Source organism: Parasteatoda tepidariorum, chromosome 9 (genome assembly GCF_043381705.1).
Source record: "Parasteatoda tepidariorum isolate YZ-2023 chromosome 9, CAS_Ptep_4.0, whole genome shotgun sequence".
In the NCBI taxonomy this organism is placed as follows: Eukaryota; Metazoa; Arthropoda; class Arachnida; order Araneae; family Theridiidae; genus Parasteatoda; species Parasteatoda tepidariorum.
In genome coordinates this window covers 71,269,043-71,293,212 of record NC_092212.1, presented here as the reverse complement: position 1 = coordinate 71,293,212, position 24,170 = coordinate 71,269,043, and the positions used below count along the sequence as shown (strand labels likewise).

Below are 24,170 nucleotides of genomic sequence, written 5' to 3'. Positions count from 1 at the left end.
TCACTCTCTTAAACCACTAAGCCACAAAGAGTGAATATAGGAAGAAATAATTGAAGAAATTTAAGTTAGAAAATCAATGACAGATCAATTTATGCGTCGCTGAAAGCAATGGCAGCATTTTTTTCTTCTTCTTTGCTACTTATTTAGCTGCTTAAATTTTTTTCTGTCGTATGCCTGTTTAGGCAGTGGATGTGCGATTGTTCCTGTTTTTCAGTGGCGCCATCTATGACCAGGAATTTGACTTCTGCCACACCACAACCCGTTTATAGGGCGGGTCACATTCACACATGAAGGAGAAAGGACATAGAGCACACAGAGAGAGAAAGAAACATCCATGCTTTGCCCGGGATTCAAACCCAAGACCTTTCTGATGCAAGGACTGTCCCCTGCCCCCTACACAAGCCGGCCGGAGCTGCTTCTATTTAGAAATTCAAAATGAATGAACTTTCCTTATTCTAATAAATAATTATGCATAGTAATAACTCAATAACACATCCAACGCAAACTGTTGAAAATAAATCCTCATTTACTTGAGCAATATTCATAAAATGAATATATCCCGACACGAAATCACAGGACACAAAATTGATCGTGTGTGTCATCGTCTACATCGTTTGCGTAAGCAAGAAAAGAAGTTCTCCGTTCACCCAAATCTTGACAAATGGTCTCCTCATAGAAAGAAAAGTACTGCAGCATCTTTTCGACACCTTAGACTTCTGCAGAAAACCAGCCAAAAAAGAAGCCAACTGAGATATGTAAAAGACAGACTGGTTCATTCTCGCAGCACCTTTCACCATGTTGGGCGCCTAGAAACGATAACATTAGCTCTCTTTTCCTTTCGAATCTACCATCAGGATATACAATTTTGAAAAATGATACGAGATGATTGATGATACAGGATGAGATATAAAATGCTTCAAGGAATCTTTATTTATTTTTCTTTATGACATATTTATTAAATCCACGAGAAACGCAGCTTTAGTCAATTCACAGTGGTATGTTTAAAGGAGATAAATAGATCTTGAAAATAAGAATTTAATTAAATGTAGGAGATTTGATGAATTTTTTGAGCGATTTCGTTGATACTTATTGTTGGCAGATTTGATTGATTACTCTTTAGTTTTAAGTGAAATTAAGCATTTCTTCTGAAATTCTTCTAAAAAAATCCCAGATTTATAAATATAAAAACACGTAGTTCGCCGCTGTCTGGTCACAGGAGTTTTATCTTTTTATTTTTGTTCAAAAAATGAAGAATGAAATAGAAAATTAAAGGAGGAAGAATTATATTTTTCAATCTGATGTTATTGACTTATTCGACATTTAAAAGGTTCTGTGTGTTGAAATTGATGATATACGATATTAACTTCATATGAGTTAATTAGGAACAGATGTAAAATTTAGTTTCTCTAAAATTCTTATTTGTGTTAAAATATATATTTTAAAATTTTTCGAATGCAAAGCTACATATATTTTAACATAATACAAAATAAAGATAAAACAGTATACAAAGATATGTTATGTATTATGAAAATATTTTACAACTTAGCTCTTTACTAAGGGATCTACTATTCAGATATTTTGAAATAAAAGGACAAGTCACGATGTTTGCAATAAACAGTGATATACAATAAATGAATCTTACGTAATTTTCTTTCAGGCATATTTAGTAACTTTATATGAGGCATATCTCAAGTAACGTTATACATCTGTAGCTCTTTAATATGTAGAATCAATCACAGAGAAATTAAATTTTGAAAAGAATTAGATATGAGATCATACATGTATCAGAATGTGACATCCTTCTAATGTGACATAATTATTAAATTTATGCAAAACACAGCATAAGTTGAGGAAATGAACTTTGTTTAAGAAAAGATAAATAATACATGAAAGAAAAAAGTTTGTTTTATCAAATAAGATAATATATATATGTATAAGGGAGAGTCGGGTAGCCCCGCCCACTTAAGGAGTATTGCTTATATTTCTGTATAATATTGAGTAATAATCAATATTTTTGCATGATTCAATTGTTTTATCATCTAATTAAATAATGCAAAAGGAATATACCAAAATAAGAATAGTTTAACTTAAAAAAATAGAAATTTTCTAAAAACATGTTTTTCAGCTCTTTTCAAAATGCGTCGGGTAGCACCGCCCAGTTACAAAAATCATGTTTTTTGACTGTTTTTTCAGGTGTAAATGAAAATGTTTCAAAAGTATCTCAAAAGAGCGAGATTTTAGTAAAAAACGAAATGTATAAATTCAATTTTGCGTTTACGAATTTAAATAATGAAATGAAATTTCACTGGATAGATATCGAACACACTTGGTAGAAGCTCAAAATTAATTAACTTTAATGTGACGACTATAGAAATTTTTAATATGTAAGATTATGATGCATGCATGCTTAGACTTATGAGGAAATGCGAAATGTTTTTTAGGGAATGCATCTTTTGTGGGATTTATTTTATGACAGCTTTATCTGTTGAACATTTCATAAACGTTAGCATTTTATAGCATTATTATGTTAATTTTTTGTCGATTTCTGAATCATTTTCAGTCTTTTTCTAATGCTGCGATGTGTCAAAAAATCTTTTTCGTACACTAAAAGCGAGAAAATTCATACAGAATGAGTCAGGTGAATTTGGATGCATTTCATTCAATGACGTGGAATTTTTTGTTGCTGATAAAAAGTCGCAGATTTCTTAGGCGTGTTACTTGGGATACTTTGTTTAAATAAAACACATATTTTATTTTATTTTCTTCGCAACGTTCGAATTTTTTCTTCAAAAATGTTCAGAAAACATTTGCTGCTACGAGATCATTTTAACTTACTAAATAAATTCATTTTTGCTTACTGAGCAAANTATGTATATATATAAGTTCAAAATAAAGATAAAACAAAAGAAAATTAAAGACATATGAAAAAAAGGGGGGGTATAATAATGAAAAAATATAAACAAAGCACTGAAAGAAAAAGGAAAAAAGGATGAAATTTTTTTTAAAAATCCGGAAAATAAAAGATACAATTTCTTCATCAAGAAATTAAAAACGAACCATATAGTGTATGGCATGATTTATACCACACTGGTTTAAAGCAGCTAATCCTTCTGTTTCTAGGTAGGTAGTTTACAAATTATCGGAACATCTACTAATCAACGGTTTCTTATTAATTTTCTATAATTAATTTAACTGGGGTCTCTTTCAATTCTAGTTCAAAGCTTAAAATTCGACTTAAGCAAATTTCGAACTTATTTATTTCTCTTGAACTAGTCAAATGTGTTTTTAAACCATTCTATACATAAAATTCCAAACTATTATAAATCCAATCATAAAAAACCTTTATTTTATGCCAAGAATGTAAGGAGTTTAAATGAGATTAGCAGGCAATCTAAAAAAACTAAAATAGGCTGTTTCTAAATACCAACTCATGTAGTAAAAAATGATTTTGTATGCTTCTTATATATAAAGACAAAAATTCAAAATAATAATAATACTTACCAATAACCTTAAGCTCGTACTGGTAACTGAGTGTCCTATACCTCTTGTATTCGACTCGACACCTATAAGTGCCGGCGTCTTCACCTTTTACAGGATCTATAGCTAAACCAGGATTTTTAACGTGCAAATCAAAATGAACACGTCTTCCCAATTTGGAACTTGGGAAGTGTTTAGACTTTTCAATAGGTCCCTTTCTGGCATCTAAAGTATATATTGGTACCTTCATGTCCCCTTTGTACCAAAGCACCAACGTCACAACATCGTCACTAGAAGGTGCTGTGATGTTGCAGGGCATGGAAATTCTATTACCAGCCACAGCATAAAATTCGTGTACGGTTGCTGAAAAACAAAATATTCCATAATTAATGATAATTCTAGAGCAAATATTGTCACAAATTTATTAATAATATAATGAATAGTATGCAACTCTATGTTACATATAAAGTTATTAATTATTTCATAATATCTATTAATTTATACAGATTATATAAATAATCGAAGTATATTAAATCAAAAATAATTTAAATAATCAAGTATAACACATATAAATGATTTTTGATTACTTGATGGAAATTAAAAATTGATTATATGTTTAATTATTAAGCATAAAATTCCTTGCCTGTTGCCTACCATAACTGATTTACCATAGAATTCAAAATTGACGAGTTCATTATCATTAGGTAATCATTGTTGAAAAGTAATCACCAATATCCTTAAATGTAATAACTAACAAAAGATCGTTTAGTAAATCACATAGCACAAACGATAGTAGGAAATTATAAAACAACGTTTTTATGTTTCGAACATTTATTTATATATACGTATTGCATAAATTAACCAAGAACGTAATCAGTATAGCTTTAATTTACCGAGTGGAATGTATATGTATTCTTATTTGATGGAACAGGATTTATATATATGCTTGTAACTAAATATGAAAATACACTTAAAAATCTAATTAATTTTGAAGCAAATACACTAAATTATTAAAACCAATTTTTTTAAAAAGCACTCCTGGTTATTGTTATATATTGTAACGAAAACAGAAAACCTGTTAACAGTAATTACAAAACATGTTACAGAGACGATAGCCAGAAATTAACAAGAGTTATCTCTGCTAAGGTCATTGGCAGATTTTACGACTGAACAATTAATAAAGGAATTTAAATTATTAAAGACAGCCTCAATAATGTGTGAAACAATAAAAATTCTTAAGTTCCAGAAGAAAAAATCGAACTTTTAAAAGATACTACATTACAAAAGTCGTCTGCAAAGTTAATTACTATAATCAATCATTTGTTAGAAAATTTGAATTCGCTTAAGAATATCGTTTTCTATGAATACAACAATCGTTTTCTATGAAATCAATCCTGTCTGTTGCATACATTATTATAAAAAATATCATCTGCTCACAATTCTTTATTTATATTTTTAGCCGAATTCAAAGTTTAAGTGCTTTGAATAAGAGAAGAAATATAAAAGAATAACCATTTATCGTTTTTTTAAAAAAAAACATTTTTATTCTTTACTAAAAATTTTATGATTTGCATTTTGGCACAATTTAAGCTTTATTTTTAGTTCTAGCATTCTTTCATCTGCATATTTTATTCACATTCTCTCTACTTTATTTTTACCTAAATGGGATTTAAATAGAAACTGATTTGTTTGCATAGTTCTTAAATTGCGAAAATAACACAAATTTGAACGTTGTAATTTTGCTCATTCTCTTAATTTTTACAGATCATCTCCGCGCTTTTAGTCTAAACTGCGATTGCATTGGTTCCATGAATAATTTTGAAGTTAAATAACAGCAAAATGTAAGGCAATGATAAACTTGCAAGAAATTTAAGTTGAAGTAACTAATCAGGTTACATTAAAGATTTAGTAACTACCACAACTAGAAATGTACAAATGTACTATTAATATAATGTAAATTTACATGTCATGTATAGTACACAAAAAAATGGACCACTCTGATATATTTTTGATCTAATGATTGGCTCTTCATGTTCTAGAACTCAATCTTAATAGCTCGAGCGGATGACCTCAGATATACTAATTAATAACTGCAGACGATATTTAAAGTTACGAAATTAGATACAAAAACGTACTTTCTCTGAATAAACATATCTTGTTTTGACGGATTTGCATTCCCGACCCCCAAAATACAGGGATAATCGCAATCAGGGAAATAGTTTGGTCGGGAGAGCACTTTTAAACATGGACGCCTTGATGCTAAATTTACTTTTTGCGTACTTCACAATATCTCGAGAACTTTTCAGGCGAAATGTAAACTGTTTGTACACAATTATAAAATTCGTTTATCCAAAGATAAATCCATGTAAAAAATAACTTTTAGAAATATTTATATTTTTTTACTATTTTATTATGTAATGGGTGAAAATATTTTAAATAGTTAAGTATGCAATTTTTTACATAATTTTAAAGAACATTATTTTATAAAACAAAATGCAAAATTTGCTTTGTAAAATCGGTAATTCCGGAAAAATCGAATTTTAAATAACTGACTCTTTTGAAATTCAATTTCCAAGGAATTTTTCAGCCGATTTTGCTTAAATTTCGTTGTTTACCTTCTAAAATCATATTCGTTAAAATATGCAAAACATTTTATTCCCGACATTTCGAAAAACACTTCGACCATTATTAAATACTAAAAAGTTCTCGAGATGTTGCCAAATACGCAAAAATTAAAATAAACATTAAGGGATTGAGACTTTGGAACGCTCCCATATTTCCAAGACAGATATAGAATTTGGACCATATTTCCCAGATTGGAGTTCAGCCCTATATTTTGGAGGTAAGAAATCTGAATTCATCAAAAAAGAAACGTTTATTCAGAGAAAGTACGTTTTTGTGTAGGATTTTTTACTTTAAAATATCGTCTGCACTTATTAATTAATCTACTTGAGGTCACCCTTTAGAGCCATTAAGAATGAGTCATAGAACGCAAAGATCTGATTATTAGATCAAAAGTTATTCAGTGGGGTTATTTAAAGACCACTGTACATAAATATAATTATACAAAAATGTACTATGCACCTTAGTGTATAATGCGCGTAATTTAATGACAGAATTATATTAGATGATATTGATCTGCTATTAATTTTATGGTCAGCTGCATTCATTTAGAAGGAAAAAAAATATTTAATATATTTTTTAAAATTAAATAAACTTATACGTGTTTTTGTAGCTTCAGCGTAGACACCTGAAATAGTTCAGTTCCAATTATCTAAACATTATAAAATTTTGTATTTATTTTAAATATTTGTATTGTAATTAATATCTCATTTTGTTGTTTTAAGCCTAACAAAAGATATTATTTATTTACAAGCCATTAGATTTTGAAATTTTTAATAATATAATTAAATAATATAAAAAATAATAATATAAAAAAAATTCTGTCCCATAAACGCATTTATTCGAATAAGTTAACTTCTTTACACCAATTTTATTATTATATTATACTGAATAAAACATAAAGAAAAATATAATAATACTTGACTCAGCTTTGTATAATAATACTTGACTCAGCTTTTCAGACTTCAAAAAAACTTCTACTTTTTAACCAATAATTTGTCCTCTTGTGGCCTTACTTATATTATTACGTTTGTTTACTGCCCTGACCAGCTGGATGTCGATGACGGTGAGTAAGATGGCAAAAACGCATCAAAAATCTCATCGTTTTTTTCTTAAAAGCTTCAGCAAACGTAAGAAATTTGTTATTTTACAGATGCTTAGAGCTGGTTTGTGAAAATTGTAAAAAAATAAATAAAAATATAAAAAAAATGTTTTTTTACCTTTTTTAAAAATATATATTTACTTTAATTTTTTCCAAATTATATAAAAAATCATAAATTTTAATTTACAATAAAGATTTTAAGTTCCAAAATATTTTTTTTTTCATTATTCAAATTTCAGATTTGAAGACATACTATTTCTGCAAATTTGCACACTATAAAAAATTGCGGATGCCTAAAATAAATTCACGCAATCCTAATTTTGTGTTTATTAATATATTTAAGATTTTTTTTACAACGTATAACAGTATCAAAATTTGAAAATTGAATACAACTTAAAAATACAACTTCAGAAGTAATTAGTCGGATGTATATTTTATTAGAAAAAAGAATTGATTTTACCAACTGCTAATTAATCTCGTGAAATATTCTTTATAAATTTAATGCTGTATATAATACACACATAAAACGTTCTACCACTAATTAGCATTATGCTGTTAATTTTATTGTTTACAAAAAATCTTTCCTTTTTGGGCTTTAGATCAAGAAGTGTTAATTACTTAAAAAGTCTATTATTTACTCGAGCTTAGAGGTACTGACCAGAAAAAAATCAGAAAGTAAACGTAATGAAAAAAAAATTCTGCATCCTTGTAAAAACATTTATTTATATATTTTAATTTTTTTAAACCTCGCGTAAAAATAAAAGTCTTTTTTAACCAACAAAATAAACTCCAAATGTGGTTTTCTTTTCAGTTCTTAAACAAAAAACACGTTTGAATGTGTGGATTTAAAAGTAATTGTATTTCTTTCGAATTGAGAAATAAAAAATTGTGTTCACTTATAAAAATAAAGCTCAAATAGAAATAAGGTTTCATTAAATTTTTGTGAAATTGCAAAAACAGAAGAATACGGGAATTATTTTCTTAATAAAAATAAATAGCTAAGTATAAAGAAGTTTATCTAAATAAAAATGGTTTGAAAAGCCGCTCTAGTAAAAAAAATCATGAAAATAAAGCCTTTTGTTTCTTAACTTAAAAAGCTTAGAAAGAAAAGAACATTAAGCTAAATAAAGCTTTGTTGCTATAGCATTAAGAAAACAATGACGCACTACATTAAAGATGAAAAACTGCGTAAAAAGGCGTTTGGCAAAGAAACATTGGCGAAAAAATAAACATTTTATGCAAAAAAGTAATTTTAATGGGCATAAAGTATTTGCGGGAATTTCATTTTTTCAATACGCTTTTTACAGAAGATTAAACGACGTTTACCGGAAGAAAAGTTCTTTTTTTTCTAAATTTATTATTACTTTTTTTTGACAAAAAAACGTTTATTAGATAAAAACTGCAATTACTGTCCGTTACTTTTTCTAGAGTGTGAAAACAATGGGTTTCTGAAAAATCTCGCCAGGAAAAAACGCGCTATTTAAAAAAAAAATCGCCAAAGAAATTGAAAAAATTAAGCAGATTTTAATGAATGCAATTACATTTAAGCTGTATTCAAAGATGTATTTTTATTTGAAAAAAATGTTTTAGAATAACACTAATTGAAAGCTCCATAGCTAAAGGGTCTTTTAACATGAATAATTAATAAGTAAAATATTAACTACGTAATAATATATAAAACTCATTTTCAAGTTTTTCTGCATATTGTTTGGATAGAATTAATGGGCATTTGCCAAAACGTGGAGCAAATTCAATTAATTTTAATAATTGTATTTCTGAATGAAATTAAACAGTTAAAAAATAAATTGTGAAAAAATTAAAGAAATTGTGAAATAAGAAAAATAAAACAGATATATACTTTCTAGAACAGGTCTAGAAGAACTTAGAGCAGATCTAGAACAGATCTGAAAGACAGATCTAGTTGAGGTCAGATATTTAAGAAAAAAAAAGTATTTTACATAAAAGAGCGGGTGTTTCGCCTTTCTTTGGCGAAACACATAAACTCCTTAGTCGTATTATACCCAAATACGTCATATAATTTTCTTTCAATTTCAACTATTACCCAGTTTAGAGACTATTAGAAAACTTTAAACAAAGAAGAAAGCGAGGAAAAATACGAATTATCTTTGATTTTAAAATTAATAAAAAAGTTCTTAAAAAATAGATTCATAAAAAAACAAAGAATTTCTTATATATATATGTATATATATATATAGAATGTAAGCTTTATATTTAATGTTGAATGTAAGCTTTTAAGGCATAACGATGAACGATTTCCTTAATTCCGTTGAAAAAAGACGAGGGTTTTTTCAAATGGGAGCGTTTCAGTATGTATCAAGGTGAAAAAAAATTAAAAAAATGATTGTATAATTTGTTAATTAAATATTACGTATGAAATACTGAACTGGTAACAAATAATTGGATTTATAAACTAAAGTATCACATTAACATCGAACTGTATCAAAATGTATTGCATTACATTAAACAAAATATATTTTAGAACTTGATTATTAAGACGTTTCATTAATTTTAAATTCATTTTTGTGGATCGAGTAAATTCAATCAAAACAAAAATAATTAATAAGATTCATAGAGCAAATGAAATAACATGCTCAGAAAAATGCATTAAAAAAAGATGAAAGAATTTTCATTATTTCCTTTTCTGGAATCCGAAATTTGGAACTTTTCCAAAGCGTAAGGGGAGACACAGTTGCAGTCTTCGAACATATGCAAATTACTAAAAAATGATATATGACATTCATTTTTGTAGGATTGAAACGCGATATTCTGAAATATAAAATCGATAGATAAGTTAACAAGGTAGAAAGTGGAGTTTATTTAAGCATCAAAGTTCCAAAAAATTCTCTGAATTTTGAATATACTTTTAAAACTCAAAGTGGATAAAATGTTTTTGGAACATATGTTACGTTAGAATTTGGAATGAGAATTATCCAATACATGTGTAAAGAAATGTAACTCCTGTGATTGTAACTGTCTTCCTACATACCTTAAATTTGAAAAAAAGATAAGAATATATTTATTATATAAAATTATAAATATTTTTCTGACAATAAAAATTATTATGTGTTTCGATATCTCGAATCATTGCGTGTTTTAACAAACGGAATTAGAAACAGTAAAATACACAATTGGAAATTTCGAAACTTGTTAAATTATATACTGCCAAAAAAAATCCGGATCAAATTTCGGTAAAAAGTGCCTGTACTTTTATTGTAAAATATATTTTTTCCGGAATATTTTACGAAACAAAAATCTGATGTACCGTAGTTTGTACAGTTGTAATTACAGCAAAATCAGTGATTCCCTCTAATTAGTTTATCATTGCTGTAAAAATTACAATTATGGTATAATATTTTACGAAAAAAAAAAGGATTTTACGGAAAAATAGATTTTGCTGATGATGCATCCATAATTTGATTCGGAATTTTTCACAGTGTAGCATCCCATTTCGTGCTATTTAACCTAAGGGATGAGATAGTTGAACCTCAAAATCGTATTTCTATAACTTATAAAAACTATACTTTGGTTCAATTTGTACAAAAAAATTCCGCTGATTTAATACATTATTAAGGTTTCGGTAAGTTTGCTTGCTAAAAAAAAACCAATCAGACTAACCATAGGAGGTTTTCCCCACCATGCAACGCAAGTGCGTGTTAGTTCCATCAAAAAGTCTACCACAAAGGCAAACTTTTAATAATATCTGCTGCAGGTATTCCCTAATCTTTTGGATTGGGTTCAAAATTACAAGACCACGGTGTTGAACAGAGGTAATCGTAAACTTAAAATTGGGTCGGCTGTTCAACGACGATTATAAAATAAAATAAAATCCACAACTGCGCGGACATGGGACAAAATAACAGGCTCTGAAAGGAAATGTTGCTAAAAGCAAGCAAAAGCGACTGATTAAAAAATGCTGATTATTCTTTAACTCAGTAACAACAGTTGTATCTTAAATTTAATATAAATCACGAGAATGAGGAAGGACAAACTATCAATCTAAGGAATCTATTGAATACTCCTGTTGAGAACACATTGAAAAAAAATGCTCAATATTCTTTAAATCATTCGGTAACAACATATATCTTAAATATAAAATAAATCACAAGAATGAGGAAGGAAAAATTATCATTCGCAGGAATCTGTTGAATACCATTGTTGGAAACGCATGGAAAAAAAGGTGCTCAATATTCTTTAACATTGAAAAAAAATTCTTGATATTCTTTTACTCATTCGGTGACAACAATTGCATCTTAAATATAATGTAAATCACAAGAATAAGAAAGGACAAACTATCAATCGAAGGAATCTGTTGAATAGCATTGCTGGGAACACAATGAAAAAGAGGTGCTCAATATTCTTTAACATTGAAAAAATTCTCGATATTCTTTAACGCAATCGGTGACAAAAATTGCATCTTAAATTTATTATAAATCACAAAGGTGAGAAAGGAAAAACTATTAATCGAAGGAATCTATTGAATAGCATTGTTGGGAACACATTGAAAAAAAGGTGCTCAATATTCTTCAACATTGAAAAAATATTTAATATTCTTTAACACAATCGGTGACAATAATTGCATCTTAAATTTATAATAAATCACAAGGGTGAGAAAGGAAAAACTATCAATCGAAGGAATTTATTGAATAACATTGTTAAAAACGCTTTGAAATAAAGGTGCTCAATATTCTTTAACATTGAAAAAATTCTTGATATTCTTTAACACAATTGGTGACAACAATTGCATCTTAAATTTAATATAAATCACAAGAGTGAGAAAGGAAAAACTATCAATCGAAGGAATCTATTGAAAAGCATTGTTGGGAACACATTGAAAAAAAGGTGCTCAATATTCTCTAACATTGAAAAAATACTCGATATTCTTTAACACAATCGGTGACAACAATTGCATCTTAAATTTATTATAAATCACAAGAATGAGGGAGGAAAAGCTATGAATTGATGGAATCTACTGAATACTATGAAAAATGCTCAATTTTCTTTAACATTGAAAAAAGTGCTCAATATTCTTTAAATCATTCATTTACAAGAGTTGCATTTTGAATATAATATAAATCCCAAGAAACAAAGGAGGAAAAAATGTCAATCGAAGGAATCTATTGAATGTCATTGTCGGGAACGCATTGAAAAGAAATACCATTGACAAAGAGTACAGGAACAAAGTATAACATCTTCTGAATGCCATGACCCTATCAGAAAGAATTTCTTTTTCAATAGTAAGAGTTTGAACAAAAAAGAAATGTATCGACAATGAATGAATAAACACTTTGCAGTAGGGATAGTGATAATCTGTGCCACTTATTAGACACCTAAATTAAACATGGACTACTTTTCAATTTAAGACCCCCTTACTTTTCCGGAATAACCGTCATAAAGCAAAGGAATTACATGCTCGAAACATAACTCAGTCGTATAATAATTAAAAATAGAATTATTAAAATTACTATGCTCCATAAAAGAAACAAGCGGTCCTTAGTCAATATTTGAAATTTTAATAGAAAAATTTGAATTTGATTCCTCTAACAGATTTTTTATATTGCCCTTTTACAAGTTCGTAATCACGGGAGTCATCTTATAAATATTAAATGTATGGTAAATTATATTAAAAATAAGAGGAAAATTCTTAAGAATCTTATCAATTCTCATCAAAATTTTTATAAAAATTTCACAATTATGAAAATGGAATCAAACTAGATGCAAAAAATACTTCATATTGTAAATTTTAAATGGCTGAAGAAATATTACTTGATCTCTAAGTTCTAACTTAAAATGCATGTTCGATTTTCGGAACCTTGGCATGCAAACGGTTGACACAATTGATTCGCTTGAAAAAAATACGCAATTTCACAAGCTATCACGATGTATTTAATTGGCTAATTGATAATTAAATGACTTAATGACTTGTTTATAAATTACTTTTATTTCTGATGACTTATTAAAAAGAATAAATGTTTTACAATATTGTCGAAATTATTACCTAATTACTTATAATCTTGTTTAGAAGTCAGTTTAGAAAATACTACGCATTTTAAGCTAACAAAACTTTTTCTCCATTTCTTCAAACTAGCTCATTTTCTTCACATAAAACTAAATACAAAGTTAAATGAAAAGCATAATTTTATTTATTTAAGAGAGTTCTGTCATTCATAATTGGTAATTTTGCTTTTAGAGATAATTATATCAGTAAAGGTCCTTTTTATTGGCGCTAAATTTTATTCATCGATCTGGTTTTCATGACGCTAACACAAGTGGCATTTTCGTTCAAGAAAATGACACTGAGTAAAATTAAAATTGCAAGCATAAAATCACGTTCCTTCGATAAAATTTTTTACTCAATGAAGGTTGCCCCCAAGAACGACTAACCTCTATTAACGAATATTTTTTGTGCAACAGAGAGTGCTTGCCCCCAAGATGTTCACTGTATTTGAAAAAAAATGTCCAAAATATACTTATCTTAACTAAACTGTATCTTAACTAAACTTTTGGTGTAAATTCAATATTTATTTAGCAAAAGGTATTTTGCAAAGCTTATTTCTTTTGTTCTTGTGTATTTATCTATTTTTTTTAGAATTAAGAAAGAATTCCACGAGGTATTAAAATTTAGGGAGTACATTTTGTCCGATATTTTAATAAACTTTCAAAAAAGCCTCTTGAATATTCTTATCATACTGTTCAGAAATTAACCAAAATCAATTTTTAAAGGAAGACTTCTAGCTTAAGGCACATCTCATGTAATCGCAATGTTTATCGAAACTTTCATGAAAAAAAATGTATTCGTTTTCCATCAATTTACTCGTTGAAAATAATGTTAAATTTTTCAATCACCTGTGAAAGAACCCAGTGTCATCAACAGAAAAAGGGAAATAACTTCGTTTCTCGGTATAAAAATGGGTCAAAAACTAATCACTTTTGAAAAAATAAAAAATTAAAAACTTTAGAACCTCTAAAATAAAAATAAAAATTTGTAACTTTCATATAACTTTTACTTATACTTTAATATAAACATTATCTTACCAAGTATAAATTTATCTTCATATTTTTAACACAGGAAAATAAGACAAATCCGTGAGTGTACAAAAATAATTTTGAATTAAGTGTTCAAAACTTAATTATCTTAACTAAGCTGTGAAAGCTCTAGCTACAAATTCCTTATTTATTTAACAAAATATATTTTGCAAAGATAATTCATTTTCCTTCATATGCATTTATTTATTTATTTAAATTCAAGAACGAATTCCACGAGGTATTGAAACTTAGGGAGTACGTTTTGTCAAATATTTCAATGAAATTATAAAACAGGGGCTTTTTCCAACAGGCTGTTCAAAAATTAACCTAAATCAAATGCAATTTCAAAAAGAAGGCAAATAGCTTAAGGCACTTCTCATGTATTCGCAATGTTTCTAGAAACTTCCATGAAAAAAAAAAGAAATATTGTATTCGTTTTCGATCAATTTACTCGTTGGAAATAATGTTCATTTTTTCAATCACCCGGGAGAGAGCCCAGTGCCATTAACAGAAAAGAGGAAATAACTTCGCCACTCGGTTTAAAAAATGGCACAAAAACTAAATTGAAGCGTTTTAGAACCACAGAAAAGCAAACAAATAAAAGTGATATTGCATTGCTTCTTTCTTTTGTGTATTGAAACTTTTCTTTCATTAGAATTTTTTTCCCCTTTTGCTTGTAATCAAATGTAATTTGGATGGATCTCATTTTATTATCTTATTAAATACGACATGCAAATGGAATAAGTTAAAATTAGTTTCTTTCTCCGAATGTATTTGTTAGTCTTCATTTTTTGTTTATTTATTTTTTGTAGTGTCTGTTCATTATTACTGGATGACTCAGTATGCAAATTGCGGTGCCCTATTTAAATAAATTATGTTTGAATTCAGAGATAAGCTGCCAAATACTACCTATTGAAGAAAGCATTTCATGTTTTTTTTCAATGCATGTAAATTAATGTTCATGATCTTGACTAATTTTCTTTATTATATTATATTCACTATTATAGAAAATACGTTAAGAAAATTGGCTATAAATCTTTGAGATATTACTAATATTAAAAAGAAGCAGAATTTGACTTATTCTTAGAATTAAACAAATTTGTAATTATTATCAAATAAAGACTTCAGAATCAAACAAATTACTAACTAGACTGAAGAATTTTAAACCTTAGTTTCTTTTTATATATATATTTTTTTCGATGTGTATATATTTTTCTCTCAATTTTGGTCTTTGAAATAAACTTATAAAGTTGATATTTAAAATAATGCAAAAACTACATTAAAACGTTTTATAAAAGTAAAATTGAATAAAAAAAGCTATATTGTAGTAAATGATAACCTGATATTGGATAGGGTCTTATTGATTGCATTGAAAACTTTTCTTTTATTAGAATTTTTCCCCCTTTTCTTCATTTTAAAAGCTGTGGTATGATACCTTTCCGAATTTGGAATCAAACAACTTTAAAAATTCTGTAATTGATTTTTTACTTTAAATTAATAGTAAATCGAGTAATCTTACACACTTTAAGGGATGTAGTTAAGTCTTTACACCAATAATTGATAAAATTTTCACCAATCCGTTGCCCGTAGATGAAAAAGGTTGTGTTTTTAGGAGCTTGTAATTTTTGGGGAATAATTCGATAATATTTAAACTTGTTAACTAAACTATTTTTTGAAATGATGTTTGGGCTTATTATAAAAGATAAACAAATCCCTTTGAACTATTAATGTCAGTTTAAAGGCTGCTAATTGTGCGATTTCAAGCTATTGACAATACGGCTGACAAGATGCCAGTTTGTTTGCAAGAAGTGTACTAATAGTAAATGTATTCTTGTCGGATTGAATTGACAAAGTGGTCATACTAAGAAAGTTTCAACATCCTTTACTAATTGATAAAGAATACTATTTGTGGTCGAATTTGGTAATTTCAAACATTTTGTCGGATTTGTTTGACAAACTACTCATATAAACTGTTATAAATTACATGTATGCTTTTAGTTTGTATGAATAGCACGTATGTTTAAATTCTATAAAAAAGATATTTACGTTCGTATAAGATTTACATAAATCTGTCTATTCTATAAAATAATTTTGCAACATTTAACTTCTATTTACTTCGGTTTAGTTTGAATACATATTAATATTCAGCATGTGCTGTATGTATGTTTGATTAACAAACTAACTTTATTTTAAGAAATATTATATGTATGCATCCTAAATTTATGTATATTGCTCTATATTGTATCGTAAAAGTAACTTCAGCATGTGCTGTATGTATGTTTAATTAACAAACTAACTTTATTTTAAGAAATATTATATGTATTCATCCTAAATTTATGTATATTGCTCTATATTGTATCGTGAAAGTAACTTTACTGATTCGCATGTCTGTATTTATATTTCTTAGTCTTACTGAACTACAAACATGGCGGCTACTTTACGGTAAGTGGTATAAAATAATATTCTAGGTGTTTCATTACACTCGAAACTATCATCGGTTTTGGTGTATTGGAACAGTTTGTAAAACACTACTTTGGAGTGTAATTTAATTGCTACCATTGTTGGTGTTCAGATTTTTTAAAATTGTTTAGAGTGTTATAATCAAATGTAATTTGGATAGATCTCATTTTTTTTAAGACTACATGCAAATGGAATAAGTGAAAATTAGTTTCTTTCTTCGAATGCATTTGCTTGTCTTTACACTTATTTATTTATTTTTGTAATATCTAATGATTGTTATTGAATGATTCACTATCTAATTCGTGTTTTCCTATTTAAATAAATTATGATTGAATTTAGAGATAAGTTGTCAAATACTACTTATTGACAGAAGCATATCATACATGGCTCATAAGGATGTAAATTAATTTTTATGGTCTAGACGAGAACTGTTATTGAATGAAATAATGAATAATTAATGAAAAAATGTAAGATTTAAGTCCAGAATCAAGGTCTGATTTAATTTTTTATAAATTAAAGTTTATTCATTGCGTACAATTATTTTTTTATTCTGTCTCTGAAATAAAATTATAAAACAGATATTTAGAAAATATAAAACAACAAACAAAAATTCGACAGATACAAGAAAATAAATACTTAAAAAAGATATTGTATTATTTTTCATTCAAAATAAGCTGACGGGAGTTCCCTTTTTCATAGGTGGGGATAGCTAAAGCTCTCCATATATGAGGGTATTTCTTTTGGCAAAAATTCCACATTGGCATATCAACTTGATTCTTTGGTATAATATGATAGAAAGTTATTTAAATAAGTTTTTTATTCATTTCTTTTCCACAACACGCCAAATAAAGTGTATTTTTTCAATTTATCACTGTTTTCTATTGTTATTTCCCCCCTTAGGTAGCTGGAATCATAGTAGTACGCCATGGTCGGGTTAAAACTCTATTGGTTTGCTTCATTCTACAAGCAATCTTGCGATGGGGGGACCTATACTTCTTTCGTTATTAAAATGGATATTTATTTTGATTGGCAATCAAATGCAATTATAAATAATTCTCATAACTTTCTTATTGAATGTTGCATGCAATTGGCATGGGGAAAAAATTTCACTATTTTTATATTCCGAAGTATCGGAAGATTTTCTTTGTAATTATCAATATAATATTGCCATGCACATTGTGTTCCCCCATGTAACTAAATTACGCATCCATTCTGAAATAAGCTAACAAACGCAAGGTACACTGTAAAAAATTAAGGAATTTTTCTCCATCTAATGCAAATTCTGAATAGTTTCATCAAGAAGTCCTCCATCAAGGTTAGTTTGTCAAAATGCTTGATACAGGAGTTTCCTGACTTTCTGAATTGAGTTCAAAATTACAAGGTTACGGGATTGAACATTGATATTTGTGTATTCAGAATTGGGTAAACTGTTTAACCCCGGTAATGAAATAAAATACAAGTATTGTATATCTATAATATCGATTTGTGGTATAAAAATATTTCTATTTGCTACTATGTACAGTAAAGAAGTAATAAGTCTTAAACATGGTATTACATATAATAATATTTATAACTAGTAAAAGATATACAAATTTATTATGTAACATATTATATCCCATAAAAAATTTATATTTTATGTTTATTTGAAAAAGAAATATGAAATATTCTTCAAAATTAAAGGCATCTATAAAAAGATTCATAAACTAAACATTAGATATGAGTTATATCACATACACTTTGAATATCTTATCAGTAACGAATATCTAGAATCAGCGTTCAAAATCATTTAATTAATTTAAAGTTTAATTAAAAACATGTTTGATTTATTATCCGAAATGCGCCATATAAGATACAAATCGAATATTTTCTTTTTATGACGAACGTACATGGAATCACATTCCAACTTTAAAATCACGTCCAGTGATTTCATATTTAATTTTTTTTCAGATTGATTTGAGATTTTACTAAACGAATGAACGTTTTAGTGCTAATAAATAGAAGCAAACCAATCAAATCAAAATAGCCGGTAACCATCAAGCAATTGCAAATTGAAAGCCCAAAATGGAAAGAACATCAAATTGAAGAATGAGGGGCCTATATTTGTTCATCCACTGAGAGAAACAAACTAATTGAATTTTCGATTTCTGGAGCGTAAACTTTTCATTTCGTTTATCAAGCACTCCCCCTCAACTAATTAGTGGAATTTTCAAAAAGAAATCCTGAGTAGAATCGAAATATTGGCTAAGCAGAAAGTATACAATTGATCTGAACAAGGGCAATTCCAGCCACTGTGCTTTTAATATTAATTGCGTTAAGCTGCTTGGCGTCAAATATGCCCAAGGCTGCTTTTGGAATTAGGAAGTTTTTGGCGGGTAAATGTAACTTTGTGTTATGATAAAACACTTTTTATCTAACAGGGAGATTATATTTAATGCTAAAAGCAATATTGAAAGTTTTAGCTCGGTTTTTATTTTAAAAGAAAACCGAAGAACTAATAGATATGAACTTTCATTGATAAATTGCTTCTAGTTTTGAATATCTTAAAGTTAATTTATAAATGTTTAAGTTAAGATGTTTTAACTAAACAAAATGGCAATTGGAACTGTTTGGTAAAGCGTAGTATCAGGAATTTATTAATCTTTCCAATTTTTCAAGTTTAATGTCACTTTATAAAAGTTAAAACGTGAACCATGATCTTTGGACAAAGGTCAAAGTTAAATTTTCAACTAAAATATGTGTAGGCAGTTTTAATATCGCCCAAATTAAGCATTCATAGTCATTCCAAATATTACAATTTACTATTTGGACCGACGAGAGTACAATGTAGTGAAAAATATGCTAAAAAAATTTTATTAAGTGTAACTTTTAAATTTATATTTCAGAAATATCTATAAGAATTTCAACTTTCTGTTATATTTTTATCAGAGTAATTAGGCTGAAATTATGGCACAATTTTTCAATTTGCTGGATTAGTTAATACTCTTGACAAACTTATAGTTTATATCTTAACATTTGACATTTTACAATGTTTGAATCACTTTCGAAGCTTATCTCCAAAAAGTTCCACGAGGTAATTAGCTAAACTTTTTTTTGTTGCCTTCTTTGATGTTTCGTCTTTCAAAAAAACCTGCCCTATTTTGCCCATATTGCAAAAGTGGACAAAATACACCGAAAAGCAAAAATTATGTTTTTTTTCTTCATGTTTTCGCGTTATTTTGTAATTAATTCATGCTATTTTGTAATAATACGTCGGTAATAAAATTTGCTTTTCCTTTTTAGTATAAAACTACGAAAATTATTATACTTTCATTGCTATATTTAATTATTTAAACGTACTATATACATATATATTTTTTTTTCTTGCTCGTCATATTTAAGCCGCCATTATGTTTTGCTTTTTGGTATTTTTAGTGTATTTCAAAATTTCAACTATGAATTCAATTTACCTGCACATAAAAACCCTAAATAAAACCCCCCGAATTTTGAAACAAATTTTATCCAAATGCTAATTTTGGCTACGAAACCTTAGATCCTGCCCACCGTGGAATGTGATGAATATTGGCACTGCTTCATACTATGTGGCTTCGGGAATATAAAAAGTTCAATTGTTTAAATTGTTGGCGCATTTTAGAGCTTTGAACCTGTGTACGAATTTTACGTATATATCACGAGAAAAAAAATTAAACTATTATCACATAAAATATTTCTTCTTAAACTCGATTACACGATAATATGCTTAAACTGCATCAGAAAAGAGATTAACTCTAGAAAGTCTGAATATTGCTGAATACCTAGAAGAACTGAAATGGAGAGATTACGCTTTTCCAGATAATTTTTGTTTAGATTAATTGTACGCCCAAAATCTTGAAATATAATTTTAATTATTTAAAAAAAATTAGACTTGAACATAAAAATTAAAAACTGTATTTTTCATTCGATTTGGTTAAGGAAAATATGTCACTAAAAGGAACATTGGCTTACTAATTATGTGTATTTCCTAGATAGTTGCGTTTTCTTTTCTGTTGATATAGATACGATGAAATACTCTTGTAATTTTTTTTAAAGAAACTGGAATATTTTTTGTATATCAAAGGGTATCTTATTCTGAAAACTACCTAAGGTTATAGGATAATAGGGGCCACTCTGAACCCAACCGTTATTCTAGATATAAGGTTATGTATGCACGTTTCCATAAGGCTAACACATAAGTGATTGAATAAGCACCTAAATTGAATTAAATTATGAAATGTCAAAAATATTCAACATTTTCAATAAATCATTTTTTGAATTACATAGAAACAAAAAACGAGATGGGCCAAGTTGACCCCATCCGTCTATTTATGTAATTAAATTTGCCTAATTAAGTTTGTAAGTTATAAGTCGTATTATAGATATTATGCTTTAATCTTGGATGAAGTTTCTGTGGAATGCTTATATAGTCAAACAAAATTTGGAAGAAATAAATAAATTTGTAGCATTAAAAAAATCACCACCATCCTTGTACCATTTATGAACTTATACATCACTCACTCTAGAGTAGTTTATTTTTTATTTTTTAAGGAAATTATCACATAATGCATTAAAAACAATGTGTGCTACAAAAAAGTAGAAAATAAAATTTTGTTGGGATGAAATTTAAAACCGAAAAATATATTGTTTCCAAACAAGGACCATAGGTTATTGCCAATTAACAACCGAAAGTCAATCATTACCCTTTTAACGAAAACCTTATAGAACAATGTTTTTTGCGAAACATTTTCTAAGATATTTAATTTAGAACTAGGTGATCATACATGAAGAAAATATTAATTCGTTTTCTGAAGGCTCCATTATTTTTGCTTCAGAATTTATAAAGGAAAAAATAGAAAAAGAGTATAAAATAATGAGTAGATAAAAAGCCTAGTAAAACACTATTTCATTTTAATATCTTATAATTAAATTCATATATTTATTGTTTTTACATAATGCACACACACAGATATATATATATATATATACGTGCATAATTTTTTTATAGCTAGCATAATGAAAAGTTTTCTAAAACTGTGATNATATATATATAATACATATATATATATATATATATATATATATGTATATATAATTACGAATAATGTCTTTGTAAAACTTTTGAAGTCATGTTAAATAAGTCATTATAATATTCTACGGTAACTAAACTATAGCCTGCCTTTAAAAGTACTAAATTTATGAGCTTAATTAATAAATTAAGTTAAGTAATGAGTTACTTTTGAGTAAAAAATTAAATTTTATGCATGCATTTACTTTTAGATTATTTATGTTTCTTTTCAAAATAAACTGCTTTATTATTAAAAATTGGAAAATTAATTACCAGTTTTTAATTACTTACAGAATTTTGAAAAAGCCTTAAATCTAATGGGTTGAACAATTTATTATTTTACAAAGAAAATTTATTAAAATATTTTTTTCTTTAAAATTGCGTTGTTTAGTATATTGAAACAATGTAAAGAATTTGAAAATAAAATTTTTCGAAATACAAATAAAACTTGAACCTTATGAAATTAAGGACAACATTGTTTTAAATATTTTTGAACGATGTCTGAGTATATATCCATAAGTATTCCTATCCACTTTCTATGCATTAATTGTAACATAATATTAATTATAAACATTGGTTAAGTTTAAACTAATTGCGTTTTCATTATTTATTTTTACACAAAAAACAAGTAATGAACGACGTTGTCTTTCAGAATTGAATGTACGAACGATCAACTCGTATTATAATGAGCGTTTTTCAAACCAGCCAATTTAAAATATCATTATAAAGAGATTTTTTTTATCTTTTCATTAATAAAGATTGTTTCAAAATAGAAATGTTGTTTTTATGTAGATTAAGCATAGTTTTAGCAATGGTTTCTATTATTTATTTTACTGCATACGTTTTGTTTTTACTATTTTATCATTTTCCGTGTTTTTATTACTAAAAATTTCTATAATTTTATGACTTTACAAAACTTTCCATTTAATTATTTTCTCTTGTGCTTATTATTTTATTCTTTTCATTGCTGGTTTAGGACATCTGACATATTTGCTGAAAATGTGACAACGAATTGCTGAAATTTAATTGTTCGTCGAAAAGAAACAAAATGGTATTATTAGTTTGCATATATTTTACAACCTTTAAATGCAAAAGTAAAGTGACATAAAATTATACCAAAAAGTGTAAGTAAACTTGAAAATTCTTAAAAAACGTAAAATAAAATATTTGATATTCTGTAAAATGTTTAGTTGCATAGTTTCCAACGTTTTTCTCGCTGAGTTAAACTAAGAATATTTTTAGTTCAGAACTGTAGTTCAAAGTCAGAAAGTCAGATGGGCAATGTTTTGGGTTTGATGAACAATTTTGAAACTTTGTCAAAAATGAATTTGTTGATTTTTTCATTTTTCGAACTATTATACAATTTAATAAGTATACAAAAAAATTTCGAAGCAATCTCAATAAAATAAAATACTGTTTCTAAATATAATATATATTAAGTAATATATATTGAGTAATAGAATCTATATGCACGTTAGGATCATAAATAGTTTATACCTTGGAACTGAATAATTTTTAATATTCATTTTTACTTTGATTGTACATTCTCTTCATTATCAGCCTTTCAGATTTATTTTAAACACTTAGTTAGTTCAAAATATTACAAATATTTAAATTATTTTGAATTTATAACATTTATTTACAACTACTAATATTTGTTTTCGAATTACTTAACTAATATTCCTTTTCAACTACTATACACGCTTTCCGATCAATAATAACTACTTGTTGATAAACCTCCCTAGGTTAATGCACTTGAAAAACTTCAAAATTCATTATGCATGATTCATTCACTTAATGCACACATTTTCAAATAAAACATTTCAATGATTCATGAATAATTCACATTCTAAGAAAGTAAAGCTCGCCAAGTTGGCTCCTTTCAGCTAAAATCAAACATCAAAGTGCTTTTCTAGATGAGAGTAATATGAAGATGCCTTCACTGCGTATTGTCGCTAGAGGCAGTTTCCATTGAAAATCGATAGTCTTTTTAATGAAATAGAGAATGAATTGGGATTCATTTGAGTTTATCAGCTCTCCTTGGATCCCTTTTCAGTTGTGTAAACAGCGATACTTCACTGAATAATTGATAAGCGCTGGTTTTAAACTTTAAAGATAAGGAAGAAGAGGGCTGCGTATCACGGCTCTTGATTTGCCAATCAATGAAAGGATTTGCTAAGGAGATTTAAATTTTTAAAAAGTATTCTAAAGACTTTTAATTTATTACGCGTAATGAAGTCCTAAATCGAATTTCTATAAAAATGATGCGGAAGAATCCATTCATCTATATTTATCATTTATTTGGCGAGTTTTTTAAGAACAAAAATATTAAAATTTTTCTTCGGCATTCAATGAATCAACATTCACTATAATATATATATATCTTAT

At 27.4% G+C, this 24,170-nt stretch overlaps 1 protein-coding gene across 7 annotated transcripts in view; it reads right to left on the bottom strand.

The window, feature by feature from the left end:
- LOC107446399 (cell surface glycoprotein MUC18) overlaps positions 1-24,170 on the bottom strand; it is a 328,310-nt gene that overhangs the window by 170,562 nt on the left and 133,578 nt on the right. For all 7 annotated transcript variants that reach the window (XM_043041643.2, XM_043041640.2, XM_071184932.1 and 4 more), the window contains exon 2: positions 3,502-3,840. In XM_043041643.2, the coding sequence (XP_042897577.1) occupies positions 3,502-3,840 (339 nt within the window). The remainder of the gene's footprint in view (positions 1-3,501; positions 3,841-24,170) is intronic.